At 42.6% G+C, this 14,050-nt stretch overlaps 1 protein-coding gene across 5 annotated transcripts in view; it reads left to right on the top strand.

The window, feature by feature from the left end:
* Positions 1-14,050, top strand: part of LOC137438859 (plectin) — a 230,855-nt gene that overhangs the window by 129,667 nt on the left and 87,138 nt on the right. For all 5 annotated transcript variants that reach the window (XR_010986805.2, XM_068134291.2, XM_068134290.2 and 2 more), the window contains 3 exons: positions 9,995-10,185; positions 10,304-10,466; positions 13,712-13,795. Coding sequence is in view for 4 of the 5 variants with exons in the window: in XM_068134291.2 (XP_067990392.2) it covers positions 9,995-10,185; positions 10,304-10,466; positions 13,712-13,795 (438 nt within the window). In the remaining variant the exon portion in view is untranslated. The remainder of the gene's footprint in view (positions 1-9,994; positions 10,186-10,303; positions 10,467-13,711; positions 13,796-14,050) is intronic.

Here is a 14,050-nt window from a genome sequence, read left to right as displayed (position 1 = left end):
CAGACTGTGAGGCATGAAAGGAGCCTTGACCGTCAAGGGTCTCCTCTATGATGTCAATGTTATCATTAGCATATCTGATGTATCCTTGGTAGGTAGCTTGTGCAAAATTCAGGGGTATTATTGTGTTGTTTTGCTCAACATATCTGGCCAAGACAGAGTTTGCAAGGGCAGTGTCAGCTCTTCTTACAGTTTCATAACTAACACCATGTCCTGCAGCATGCATTAGTTGCACCAAGTCCTTGGACCTTGTTGCTTGGTGAACAGTGAGAGCTAGCCCTAGTTGCTTTGGTGTCTGCTTTCTGCCACCAGATGCCAAACATACTATGTCCTGTGCTATGCTCAAAATCCTTTTGCTTTCTCCATCATCATCACCTTCGGAGGTCCCTTCAGAATCTTCAAATATGCTGTCACAATCACACAGCAGGCGTAGGAAAATGTAAAGGCTTTCAGGAACCACCTTCTGTGCACTTTCAGTATTGATGTCTCCAATATCTGAGTGTCCTGGCATTGTCTTGATGTCATTTCTCATTTTGACTGCCACTCTAGTGGGGGGGCCAATGTAGCAGATTGAAATGCCCGGTGAAATTGCTTGTTAATTTTTGGACACTGGTTGGGCTGTCTTTAGGGATGATATAAGTTCTAGAAAAAATATGTCTCCAATTGTTTCAAGTTCTTTATGGCGGCCATTTTGGATTTTCAAAATGGCGGATGTCGAAAACGTAAAATTCCATTATCTTGGCTTCTAAATGACCTAGAGTTTCGATTCTGGTGTCCAGTTGTACATTTTTGGGGATAGAGAATTGAATGAAACCTTCTTTAATAACCTACAAGGGATAAAAATAGGTTTTTATGGCACAGCCGAACCAGTGTCCAAAATCTAACTTAATGCACATCTATCTTAATTGTTATTTGTTATTTGTATGTTCCAGATTCGTGACCCTGAGCTATGATGGAGCCAAAAAGCAAGAAAACCAAGAAAGAAACTGATTTCACACTTTGCATTCAGTGCCAGGATCCCCAAGGTGCACTAGTGACTGAGCCAGCACTGGGCTCATATGCAAAGTTTCTCCAGTTCATCCAGGAGAGGGCACGATATGGTGATGCCGACTTCAAACAGATCAGCGAACGATTAAGCTGTTTCACTGCCACTGACTTGAGGAACAATAAAGCAAAGTGGCACCGGGCATGTTATGGATCTACATGCAACACTGCTCACCTGGAGCGTGCTAGAGTTCGCCACCAGAAAGCCTGCGAACATGGCGACACCCAGCATCTTCATAAGAGGTGTGGACGTCCTTCTTCTGCACCTGCCGCTGCAAGTACCTCAGGTTCTACGCAAGACGAGACTCTTCGCTTCACACGTTCATCATCAACTCCATTCAACAGAGACCTTTGTTTCTTCTGTCAAGAGGTCACTAAGGAAAGTGTACATGTTGTATGCACGTTCAACGCAGGTAAACAGCTGAAGAAAGCTGTTGAAGAAGGCAGCAACCACAAGTGGAAAGTTCAGCTGAGTGCTGCCATCAGTGCACATGATGCTCATGCGATCGACGTCAAGTATCATCTCCCATGCTGGGTGCAGAATGTCCAACGTGCTCCCAAGAGTGGGACATCAAGTGATGACAAAGAACACATACTGCAAGAAACTAATGTTATCAAAATAGCCGCAGACATTGAGTTTGTCAGCCTTGTTCGCTCTCTACTCCAAGCTGGTGAAATTCTCAACATGTCTGACCTGAAGTCGGTTTACTCCAGGATTCTTGACAATAATGGTGTGCACAATGTCCCATCACCTACTACCCAAGGCATGAAGGAGAAAATCAACTCTCACATTGATGACGTTCACTTCATGAAACCAAAACGTCGAAACGAGTCAGACTGTGTATTCTCCACTGCCGTGCGTGATGCAGCTGTCGAAGATGCAATGACGAAGACAAATGAAAAAAACATCGAACAACTGTTTGAGAGTGCCTCTGTTCTCCGCAGTGCCATTGCTTGTCAGAACAAGCACCCATGGCAATTTGAAGGAGAAATGAACACTGATGATGCTGAAAAGCATGTACCCAAAGTACTCTATGCTTTCCTCCGCTGGCTACTGGAAGGACCAGCCACGAGCATTGAGCCAGAGACTATGCGCTCAGCCACTATTCATCGAGATGTTATAACCATCAGTCAGAACATCATGTACGGCTACAAGTCAAAACGCCAAGTCACGTACAAGCCCAAAGAGCCAGATGCACCATTCCGCCATCGCTTAGAATGGCCACAGCAGCTCGCCGTTGCCATTGTAGTCCATCAGTCCACCAGAAACAAGAAGCTTCTGGATTTCCTGCATGGGTTCGGTCTGTCTGTTGATTATAGTCGGATCTTGCGGTTGGAGACACAGCTGGCCAACTCAGTCATAGAGTCTACGACAGAACAGGGTGTATACTTTCCAAGAACCATGCGCATAGGGACGTTTGTCTTCTTTGCAGTGGACAACAGTGACTTCAATGAAGACACACCTGATGGGAAGCGGACACTCCATGCTACAGCCTGGGCACTCTACCAACGACGGGAACATGCACCCTCCACAGATGAACATAGAACACTGACACTACATGACCGAAAGGCCAGACACCGCTCACTCAAGGTTCTGACTGCTCCAGACTTTGTTCCTTGCCAAGCACCAAACAAACAATCTGCCACAGGTACCACGTATAGCTTCAAGACACGGTCAAACCCAGATGTCACCAAGCCGTACTCTGCGACGGACACAGTGTGGCTACTTTCACGCACAATCATGCGAACAGCTGAAGCTGAGGACGTACAAGACGACATCATCCCACCAGATGACCAGCTGCAAGCTGCAGAACCCCAGCATGCTGACCCTGTTGGGTCACTCGTCCACGATCCAAAACAACCACCTGGCAGTAGGATCAAGCATCACAATATCCCAACTTGGACAGCCTACAACTCACTGCTCTCCTCTTCGAAGCCTCTGACAGAGGTCAACGCCCTGCCATTGGTAGCAGCACCAGCCCATGAATGGCAAACACTGATAACAGTCTTGAAACAGACACAGCAAATCAACTGCATGGTCATGGGTCCCGATAGGAAGACAGTGATCACCTTAGACATGGCCCTGTATGAGCGAGCCAAACAGCTGGAGATGACCAGAGATGACTGCAAAGGCAAGTGGGTACTGCGACTAGGGGAGATGCACACTGTGATGGCTGCACTGAGGGCTGCTGGGAATGCCATAGAGGACCATCCTAGAAGATCTACCCAAGAAGTCAACTGGCACTGGTCAGCAGCCAGACGACGACAATCCTGAACATACTCCACCCCCTCCCAAGAAGGTGACTGTCATAGACGGCATGGCATTAGTGCAAGCAATGGGTAAGCCACAATGGGTCAAAACATGTGCCCAGTGGGCTGGCCATTTCAATGCAACACTGGACTGCAAGACCAACGGGTATGATGAAGTCCACCTCGTGTTTGACCGATATGATCTGCCAAATTCACTGAAAGAGGCCACACGGGAGAGGCGCCAAGGTGGCAAGCCGCCCACTGCTTACCACGTTCAAGACAGCACCCCGATTGGGAAACTGACAGCAAAACAGTTCCTGTCGCACACCAACACCAAAGATGAGCTAACTGTCTATCTGGCAAAGAAAGCTCTGTGTCACTTTGAGGGGACTACCAAGGTCTTCATCGTCACTTCAAGGCAGGATGTCTTCTCCAACTGCATGGATGTACAGCATCTCCGTAGCTCCCAGGAGGAGGCTGATACGAGGATCTTTCTTCACAGTCTAGATGCCGTCCGAAGAGGTGCAACACAGCTGTACATTCAGTCACCTGATACTGATGTATTCATCCTAGCACTCCACCGGTACCATGAACTATGCAAAGACACATACTTCATCACGGGTGTGGGGAACAAGAAGAGGCAAATCTCACTGGAACCAATAGTACATGAACTTGGTGTCAGGAAGGCTGCAGCCCTACCAGGATTCCATGCATTCACGGGAGCAGACCAGACTGGTCGGTTTGCCGGCAAGGGAAAGCTCACATGTTGGCAAGCCCTCAATAGGTGCTCTGTTGAGGTGGTATCTGCGTTTCATGACCTTGGGGCCTCTGAGGAGCTGAGAGCTGACACAGAAAGTGACATTGAGGCATTTGTATGCCAGCTGTATGAGCCTCGTACTACAGTTGTGGATGTGGGCAAGCTGAGGTGGAGACTGTTTACCAAGAAACAGCTAGAGGCACAGAAGCTGCCACCAACACGGGGAGCTTTACATGAAGCCATTGCTCGTGCACATTTCCAGGCCATGGTGTGGCATCAGGCTGATGTACCGGACCCCCAGCTTCCACAACCAACAGAACATGGATGGAGAGCAGAAGGAGATCAGCTGGTGCCCATCACAACCAAGGACCCTCCAGCCCCAGCTGCCATCACACATCTAATCAAATGTAACTGCAAGAAGACCCAATGCATGTCTCACTGCTCATGCAGGTCTCAGCATCTCAACTGTTCTGAGATGTGTATGTGTGGGGCAGATGAAGAGGTGTGTGGTAACACGGGTCAGGAGCGCCCCATGGGAATCGATAACACTGATGATGAGGAGGATGGAGATCCTTCAATGTAACAATGAACACTGCCAACTAAAAATATTGCACAAAGACATTATAAGTGTACATTTGAACACTAAAGTCCAGCCTTTATGTGATTTAGAAGTGAAAATGATGGAAAAAAATATATATATGTGTTGGCATAAGTGCGTGAAAATCCAAGATGGCTGCCATAAGAACCCTTTTGATCATATGTAGGTGTATAAATGTGTGTTTATTGGATTAAGTATCCGCAAATATGTACATTTGGACACCAAAATTAACACTCTAGGTCATTTAGAAGCCAAGATAATGACAATTTCGGTTTTCAACAAACGCCATTTTGATAATCCAAAATGGCCGCTATAAAGAACTTGAAAAAAATGGAGACATATTTTTTCTACAACTTCTATCATCCCTAAAGACAACCCAACCAGTGTCCACAAATTAACATTTGAATTCAACGGGAAAACATTGGCCCCCCCACTACTCTGTAAAGCCAACTCAAGAGTTCATTGTCCTTTGTTTCGGCTGAGAAAGATGGAATGTGCTGGGAGGTTTCATCAGAATCTTGTATCTCACTTTGTTCTAGCTCATCTGCCATCTCTGCTAAGTTCTGAACAACAATACCTGTTTGAATTAGTGGGAAGACTAGAAGTGAATCCTGTTGATTCATGGACTGTACAAAATCTGCCCTATCTCCTAATACCCTTTTGACTTTGTTCTTGAATGCTTTGTAACTCTGTCGGTCACATTGCTCCACACAGACACTGAAGTCTCTTCTCATCATGTAACAGTATTGGTGCCAGATGGTTTTCATGGTATAGATGTCTCCTCCAGACAGCCCAGCATCCACCTCCTCGATCATTTTGTTGAAACAAACATCTGGTGGATATTCTGGGCCTTCTTCTACCACAGTTGACTCAGACTTCCTCCTGAAGGTTACATAACAAGGAAGGTGGTACTTCCCTTCAGCAGCTATTAGGTCACTTATTCCTGCCAACCGGCATCTCATAATCTTGTTCTTTTGAGCATCATTTAGTATTCTGTCTGAGGTCTCTAAAGTGGCTACATTCCTCAATTGCTTTCCTGCCTTATCCTCCTGACAGAAAATACATTTGTCCCAGGACACTGAAGCAACTGATGCTCTAGAAGAGGGGCGAATGCATGTAGATGGTTGGTCACACGAGTCCTTTGCTTCCTTTTCATGCCGATTTTTCAGTCTCTCAATATGGTTGGCATGTGTAAACTTTGAATAACAGCCCCTGTGCCATACTATGTGTTCTTTTTCATCATCAAGGTCAATACTCTGTATTCTGTCAAGTGTTGAGATGTACTCATGGTCATGGTATTTCTGTCTCGTAATCACACAGTCTTTAAAGCGTTCGAGACCAACATCTGTGGGCTTGGTTGTCTTTTCATTTTTTCTGTTGCCTTGGCAAATGAAGCATGTGCTCCAGTCGATGTCCAGTGCAACTGATTCTCTCTTCCGTCTCCCGCCTATCACAGCTACAGGTTCCATCTTCATTCATATCTGGAAAGAGACAAAGACTATGTCTACCACAACACTGAAAGCTATTTACAGCACATGCAACAAGCAATATGTTATAGTACATTGTTAACACAACAATTATGTTAAAATGATGATTCGGGCAGGACCTGAGGAAGGATACAAAGGAAAGCATCATTATTGCAATATATTATGTCTCAAAAATGTGTTGGTATCAAATGGTAGACTGCATTACCTTAACTTAACGTCATAATGTGAAATATTATATTTTATTGGCCATTTGGCAGCCATCTTGGATTTTCACTAAAGTGTGAAATTCAATTTTTATTAACACCTAATCACATAGAGTAAGTTAATTTGGACCTATCATGATGAGAAAAAGTCATACAACAATGATATTGGTTGGAATCTGGAAATATTGAAAATTGGCACGTTTTGTGATTTAGGGGGTAGGGGTAGCTGATCATGCATAAAACATATTTTCTGAGAACTTGGGTATATTCCTGAAGATTTGCTAATGAAGAGGAGGGATCTGGGCAAATTTTAAAACTATTTTGAAAGAAATTGACCAAAGAACAACTTCACAGTATGCAATTTAGTGATTTGGAAAAATCAAAATGAAGGCGTTTTTCAGGCATATTTTTGCCTTTTTGCTTCAATAAAACCACTTATAGATATGCCATGCACCCCAATTTGGGTGAGGATTGTTGTATGACTATATGTTATAAGGTCATAACCCTAGAGACCTTTAAGACAGCCAGATATAAGTTCTAGAGCTCAAATATTAGAAAACACCAAAAATGTAGGCGGCCATTTTGAAAAATGGCCACAAATCTGGTCCAAACCATTTCCCAAGCTGGCAACAAGACTTTTTGGGTTCCTAGAGGTCTGGGCTTTCAGAAAAACATTGTTGCCAGCTTGTAACATGAGTGTACCCCTACCACCTTTTCTAGGCCACTTTTGGGGATATGCCTCCAGACTACATTACCTGTTGAGCTTTCTTGCTGTAGGGGTTGTTTTGAAAATTGTCTGCATGAACTGGCCATCACAAACATCTCTAAATACCTTTCTGTCTCGATGGGATGGTTTGAGTTGATACCCATCTCTACAAAACAAAAAGGAAATGTAAGGTTAAAAAAAAAATCCCTTTTTAAGGCCATTTTCTCTGCTAGAGCCTTGCGGTTGTACCTATTTGGTACAACAGTTTCTCTGCTAGAGTCCCCATGGCAATTCTCATGGTTCCCTTTTTGAGGCAATGTTTTTATGGCTGGATGCCCTTCCTGACACCAACCCTTTAGTCGCCTCTTACGACAGGGATACGGTGTACCTATTCACATGTAACGGAAACAGAAAAAAGATAATTATGCCTTTCTATCGACATCTAAAAATTATGTAAACGCTAGAAAAATGGGGCTTTCCCTTTCCTCGGCATAGCGGTGATGGCTAATCTATGGAGCAAGAACAAAACAGGATTCCTGGGAGATCCTGCCCCACGTGCAAGGATAACCAGCATCGCAAGTTGGCATTTACAGTTTCGCCACGTGTGCACATTTACCCATAAAAAAGGGAATTTTTGCATCACAAACCTTCCCGGGAGTTCCCTGAATCCACCTTGTTTGTCTCATTGAAATCCGTTTATCAGTTCTTACATTATAACATGACAGACAGACAGACACAGCTCCTTTTATAATACAGACTAGTAAATTGCCCGCATCCGCACAGGATTCTAAACGGGGTAGGGATGTAGGCGGCAAAAATGCAAATGGCGTCTTGTCATCGAGCCGGCAATCTGGAAGCAACAATTCACATTTTTTGCCACACCTGATGCAATTTAAATGCTCTAATGGCGGCGAGGTGCTCCATTTGAAACTGTTTGTTCGATATCTGCAGCTTTTTGATGCCAAGGGTCTGTAATAATAATTTGTATTCGTGTCAAATCCAGTGACCAATTGCAAATTAATAGTTTTGCAATATCGGCTCCCACCAGGTGGCGCTATATGATGTGTATTTAGATAGAGGGAATTGGCGTCTTCCTCTAACCCCAGTCCCTGGAACCACCTTTAGGGGCAATTTTCCCCGCAGAGCAGGGGTTGGCCTTTTTTGGGCACCGTGGTCCCCTTTTTGAAGCAATGTTTTATGGCGGATGCCCTTCTTGCCACCAACCCTGTTAGTCGCCTCTTGCGACACACAGGGAATTACCAGTGAACTGGTACTCAATTTGCCGACCTCAGAAGGATGACAGGCTGAGTCAACCCCCCTGGTGTTAATTCAGCGATCGACCGGGATTCGAACCCAGGATCCTAGGATCCCAAGCCGGCACCCTAACTGCTAAGCCAACACCAGGGGACAAGGAATTTTTTTTTTTTACCCCCTAAAATCTTCCCCGAGTACAACCACCTTCCAACACCTGCATATGGTGATAACAACCAACAACCAACAACACACACACACACACATACACACACACACACACACACACACACACACACTTACTGAATTGAATCTTACAAACCGAGCTATAACCTTTTGGTCTTAAGTAAAGAAAATCTTTCTATTTTGAGTAAAGAAATATTTGAATATGACAAAACTACTATTCACCCATTCATTGACTTCATAAAATACCATACAGCCTTTTCCCGTTGATGCTCACACCTTACCCAATGTGCGTAACGCAAAGCAATTGGTTCAGACGTCAGTCAATTGAGGAACTGCTTCATTTCAATTGAATTTTATATTTTGAACTGTAGAACACGATTCAGAACATAAACCAGAACATGTACCTGCAGTTTAGCAGTATTTTGGTTCTGAATTTGGCAAATTGTACATAGTCTCATCGTATTGTACATATTTCACACTCGCAGTGTCGCAATTGCATCTGTCTGGCAGTCAAACCAAATTGAAAATCATCCCAAACAGGAAACTCACAGTTTTTATGGACTACATGAAGGACACAAAAACAACGGGCATGAATAACTAATTCAATGTGTTGAATAAGGTGGTGTAAAAGACGGTGCATCAACGTCGGTAAACTTCTGAATAAATACACTATATATATTTCTTTTTTTCTACAGCCTTTAAAAGTTTTATTGTATTTCGTGAATTATATTTTCGAACACTGTAAAACACAAATCGCCTTTCTTGCACTTCCTAACGCCTTCAGTTTAGTCGTACTCGAGCAAGTTTACAGTCACGTGAAAAAGTAAGTACATCCCATGTAGAGTTTTGACTTTTTCAACTTATTTCAACATACAGCTATTTGATCTTCATTTCAACAATATTGACAGATAAAGGTGATATAATATTACAAATATCATGAAACATTTACATTTTGTAGTCCATTGTATAATTTAAATAAACATAAATGCAAATTTTGCATGTGGAAAAAGTAAGTATCTATCTGTCTATCTATTTAGATAGATATCTATCAAATATCTTACCGATCTTATCGATCAAATATCTTACCGATCAAATATCTATCTATTTAGGGCATGTTTTTCTCAAAGATCGTTCCAAAATCGTAAGTTTCTCTGAGAGGAGTTGGCAAGAGGTTAATCTGTTGACTTTTCCGTTACCCATCAGATTTGTATTGTTACCATCACACCTGTTATTCAGAGTTTACAAACAAAGGTAATGGTAGCTAATATCAGATCGTGCTTGGAAACACAAAGCAAGAGATGAAAAGACCCTTGCCATGTCCTTTTTCTCAAGACTGCGTGGGATAAGGTGTTCTTTGAACTCTCTAGTATTTGTTTGTTTCGCTTTCACTTTCCCAATCTATTCTATTTTTTTAGGTCTCTACCCTTCCATCATACTAAAATAGTCTAAGGCCACGGTACTGCGATTTTTCTGGTCCGATGAGAAGTATATAACATATTTTTCCACATATTTCAGGGAATGCGGGCTGATCTTAGCCGGCATGGTGGGGCCTTGCAAAGACTACAGGATGCGGTGGGCCGAGCACACTCTGCCACAGAGGGACTGTCACGGCTTGAGCCTCATGCTGGGAATTCAGAAGCTGAAGCAGAGGCAGCACGGCATCTTTATGAACGATGGCGGAATGTGGGTTCACAGATGGACTCTCGGTGGGTTAACAGACTATTCTCTCGATGTTTGAGACTGTTATTGGCCTGTAGGTTTTGCTACATTAATTGAAAGCCAAACTTGTTAAATGCTTATCCGCCTGCTCCATACGTACCATAGGCTATGTGAACTGGACCACCTGTCGCTGCTTCTAGCGGACTATCGAGAGTCACACGACTGCGTTGTACAATGGCTGCTTGGTGTCTCGGCTCAGCAAGATTTACCGCAGAGAAGACAGGGCAAGTCCAGCAGAGAACTACAGTCTCTCCTCGTCCAGCAGAAGGTATGCAGCACATTGAGTTAGCAAACAGACTGAGAGGGAGAGTAAATATAGAGGAAATTAACTTGCACCATAATCCACCCCTTAACTGGATCACATTTATACACCAAAAATATTCCACAACATTCACGATGCACCCCATTGACTACATGGAGTCTTTACCAGGCTGGCAGGTTGGTGTTCTTGTGTTATTATCATAATCATTACCCCGCACGTGAAAAGCGAAAAGGCGTGGTTAAGCAATTGGTTCATTTTGTCTGTCTGTCTATGATTGAGGAACTACTTTATTTCAATTGAATTTCATATTTTGGACACTGTAGAACATGAATCGGAACAAAAATCTGCAGGCTTTGATCTCCCGATGTCCCTGTTCCCTATTGTTGTTGTGTTTCCCTCTCTCTCCCCTTCTTGTCTCCCGCTTACTTTATTATTTGCTCTATATGTTAGATCTTATACGATCCTCGACTAAGTGTACAAAAATAATAATCGGAATTTGACAAGTTGTGCAGTGCCATGAGTGCCCATGAGTGCTCATGAGCACAGAGGAGTAAGGTAATTTTTAAGTGGTGAAGCCACTTCAATATTTGGCTATGTCCTTTCTTCCATCCATTCAAAATGAAGAAGAAGAAGAACCTTTCTAACCCCCTAACAACTCGTGTTTAATTCTAACGGATTCTAAAGTGTAATTCCTAGAAGGTTCTAAAGGGTAATTCTAAAGGGTTCTAAAGGGTCATTCTAATGAGTTCTAAAGGGTAATTCTAAAGAGTAATTCTAATGGTGATTTCTAAATGGTTTTGAAGGCTAATTCTAAAGGGTTCTAATGGGTTCTAAAGAGTAATTCTATCGGGGAATTCAAAGCATTCTCAAGGGTAATTCTGAAGGGTTCTAAAGAGTGATTATAACGGGTTTTGTTAATTTCTACGCTTTGCCTGCAGTGCCTTCAAAAAGTATTCACACCCCTTAACTTTTTCACATTTTGTTTTGTTGCACCCTGAATTTAATATGGATTAAATTGAGATTTTTTTCCACTGATCTACACAAAATATGCCATATTGACAAAGTGAAAACATGTTTTTAGAAATTTTTACAAATTCATTGAAAATTTAATACAGAAATATCTAATTTACATAAGTATTCAGCCCCATGAGTCAATCTTTGTAGAAGCGCCTTTGGTAGCGATTACAGCTTTGAGTCTTCTTGCATATGTCTGCATCAGCTTTGCACATCTGGATTTGGGGAATTTCTCCCATTCTTCCTTGCAGATTTGCTCAAGCTCTGTCAAGTTGTATGGGATGAACTGCAATTTTGAAATATTTTCACAGATTTTCAATGGTATTCAAGTCTGGGCTTTGGCTGGGCCACTGAAGGACTTTTACGTTCTTGTTCTGAAGCCATTCTAGTGTGGCTTTGGCTGTGTGCTTGGGGTAATTGTCTTGTTGGATTGTAAATCTTTGCCACTGTCTAAGGTCTTTTGCACTCTGAACTAGGTTCTTCAGAAGGATTTGCCTGTATTTGACTCCATTCATTGTTCCCTCTATCCTTACAAGTCTCCCAGTCACTGCTGCTGAAAAGCATCCCCATAGCATGATGCTGCCACCACCATGCTTCATGGTAAGGATGGAGTGAGATGGGCAATGAGCTGTGCTCTGTTTCTGCTAGGTGTAGGGCTTTGCATTCAGGCCAAAGAGTTCTATTTTCATCAGACCACAGAATATTTTGCCTCATGCTCCTAGAGTTTTGCATGCCTTTTTGCAAACTCCAGACATGCTGTCATGTGCCTTTTTCTCAGTGGTGACTTATGTCTGGTCACTTTCCCATAAAGCCTAGATTTGGGAAGTGCTGTCGAGACAGTTGTGCTTCCCGCAGGTTCTCCCATCTCAGCCAAGGAACTCCGTAGTCCTGTCAGATTGGTCATTGGGTTATTGGTCACCTCCCTGACCAAGGTCTTTCTTGCCCGGTTGCTCAGTTTGGTCAGAGGACCAGCTCTAGGAAGAGTCTGGGTTGTTCCATAATCTTTCTATTTACTAATGATGGAGCTCACTGTGCTCTTGGAAACTATCAACACTCTAGAAATTGTTTTTATACCCTTCCCCAGATCTATGCTTCCTCACAATTATATTTCAGAGTTCTACGGACAGTTCCTTGGAATTCATGGTAGAGTTTCTGCTCTGACATTTTACTGTCAACTGTGGGACCCTGTATCAAAAGGTGTGTTTCTTTCTAAATCATGCCCAATCAATTGAATTGGCCACAGGTGGACTCCAATCAAGTTGCAAAAACATCTCAAGGATGATCAAAGGAAATTGGATGCACCTGAGCTGAATTTTGAATGTCATAACAATGGCCTCAAAACGATCATTCATTCATTTCATTCATTCATTCATTCATAGCAAAGGTGTTAACTTATCAATTGATTCTTTTGGAAAAAATTTCTAAAAAAAATTCCACTTTTACATTTTGAGGTATTATGTGACACCAGGTGTAAAAATCACACGTGTTGTCACCCAGTGACAACAAAATTAAATTTAATCCATTTTAAATTTAAGCTGTAACAACAAAATATGAAAAAAGTCAAGGGGAGTGAATACTTTCTGAAGGTACTGTATTTATAACAGCCGTCAAAGCTCCCATAGAGCCTCCCTTCTTTCTCCCCTTCCAACATGACCAATAGTAAATAAATTTACCCTGTACATGCACAACCTTCAGGTATGTCCTTCTAATCGGTGTTCAGAATAATCTAATCCAGATACACAGTCCATTCATTGGTAGCGATCTGTCAGGGAGTTGTGGAACACACGTCCCTCCACTCCACTTCCACCGACTCACTTGGTCATGAGTTTATAGTATGAGCAGGTACCCAGTCGGCAAGTTGAGAGAAAAGTTATCCAAGTCTTTCATTGTGCAGAGGCACAGCCCTTTCTCTCAGGTTATTTTCAGGTACTTTTCCAAGTGTCTTTCAGAAGTTTGGTGAGCCATTCCAAGTAACAATCCTTCTCGTGGACACATAATACATTTTATTTCGTCCCAATATCTTGTTTCCCGGGGTGTGTGCGCATGCGCACCGAGCATTTTGGGGCGGATTATGTCATTTCGAAAGTGCCGTGTTGTTTTTTGTTTGTGGAAATAATTTGAGTTTGTATTACGTGAAATTGTTTTGATCCACTCTTATCTATCTGGGATATTAACATGCATTTTGAAAAGCAAAAATTATGTATGCTTATATTAAAATGTTAAATGTCACTCTCCAGGCATTGGTTGCAAAGGTCGAAAGAACCCAGGAGGAGGTGACCAGATGCCATGAACTTTCCGAGAAATACTGTAATGCAGTAAAGGTGAGCCTTTGCTTGTTGAACCCTGGGATGTTGAGTCAAGGCTTCAACATTGTGGGTGTGCGAATTTCTATTTCATTTACTTAACGTTTAATTTCCCCAAATATTGAAATGATTGACGTAAACATAAAAAAATAAAATTTAGCCATCGAAGCGATACATGTGATTTAACATGTTAAATTAGGTGGTGTAAAAGTCACTGCATTAGTGGTGGTAATCTTCTGATTGAATGTTTGTTTGTTTTTTTTCTGCAGCCTT

Source organism: Myxine glutinosa, chromosome 13, assembly GCF_964187855.1.
Source record: "Myxine glutinosa chromosome 13, kmMyxGlut1.1, whole genome shotgun sequence".
Classification (NCBI taxonomy): Eukaryota; Metazoa; Chordata; class Myxini; order Myxiniformes; family Myxinidae; genus Myxine; species Myxine glutinosa.
Note: the sequence above shows the minus strand (reverse complement) of the source record. Positions and strands in the feature narration are given on the sequence as shown.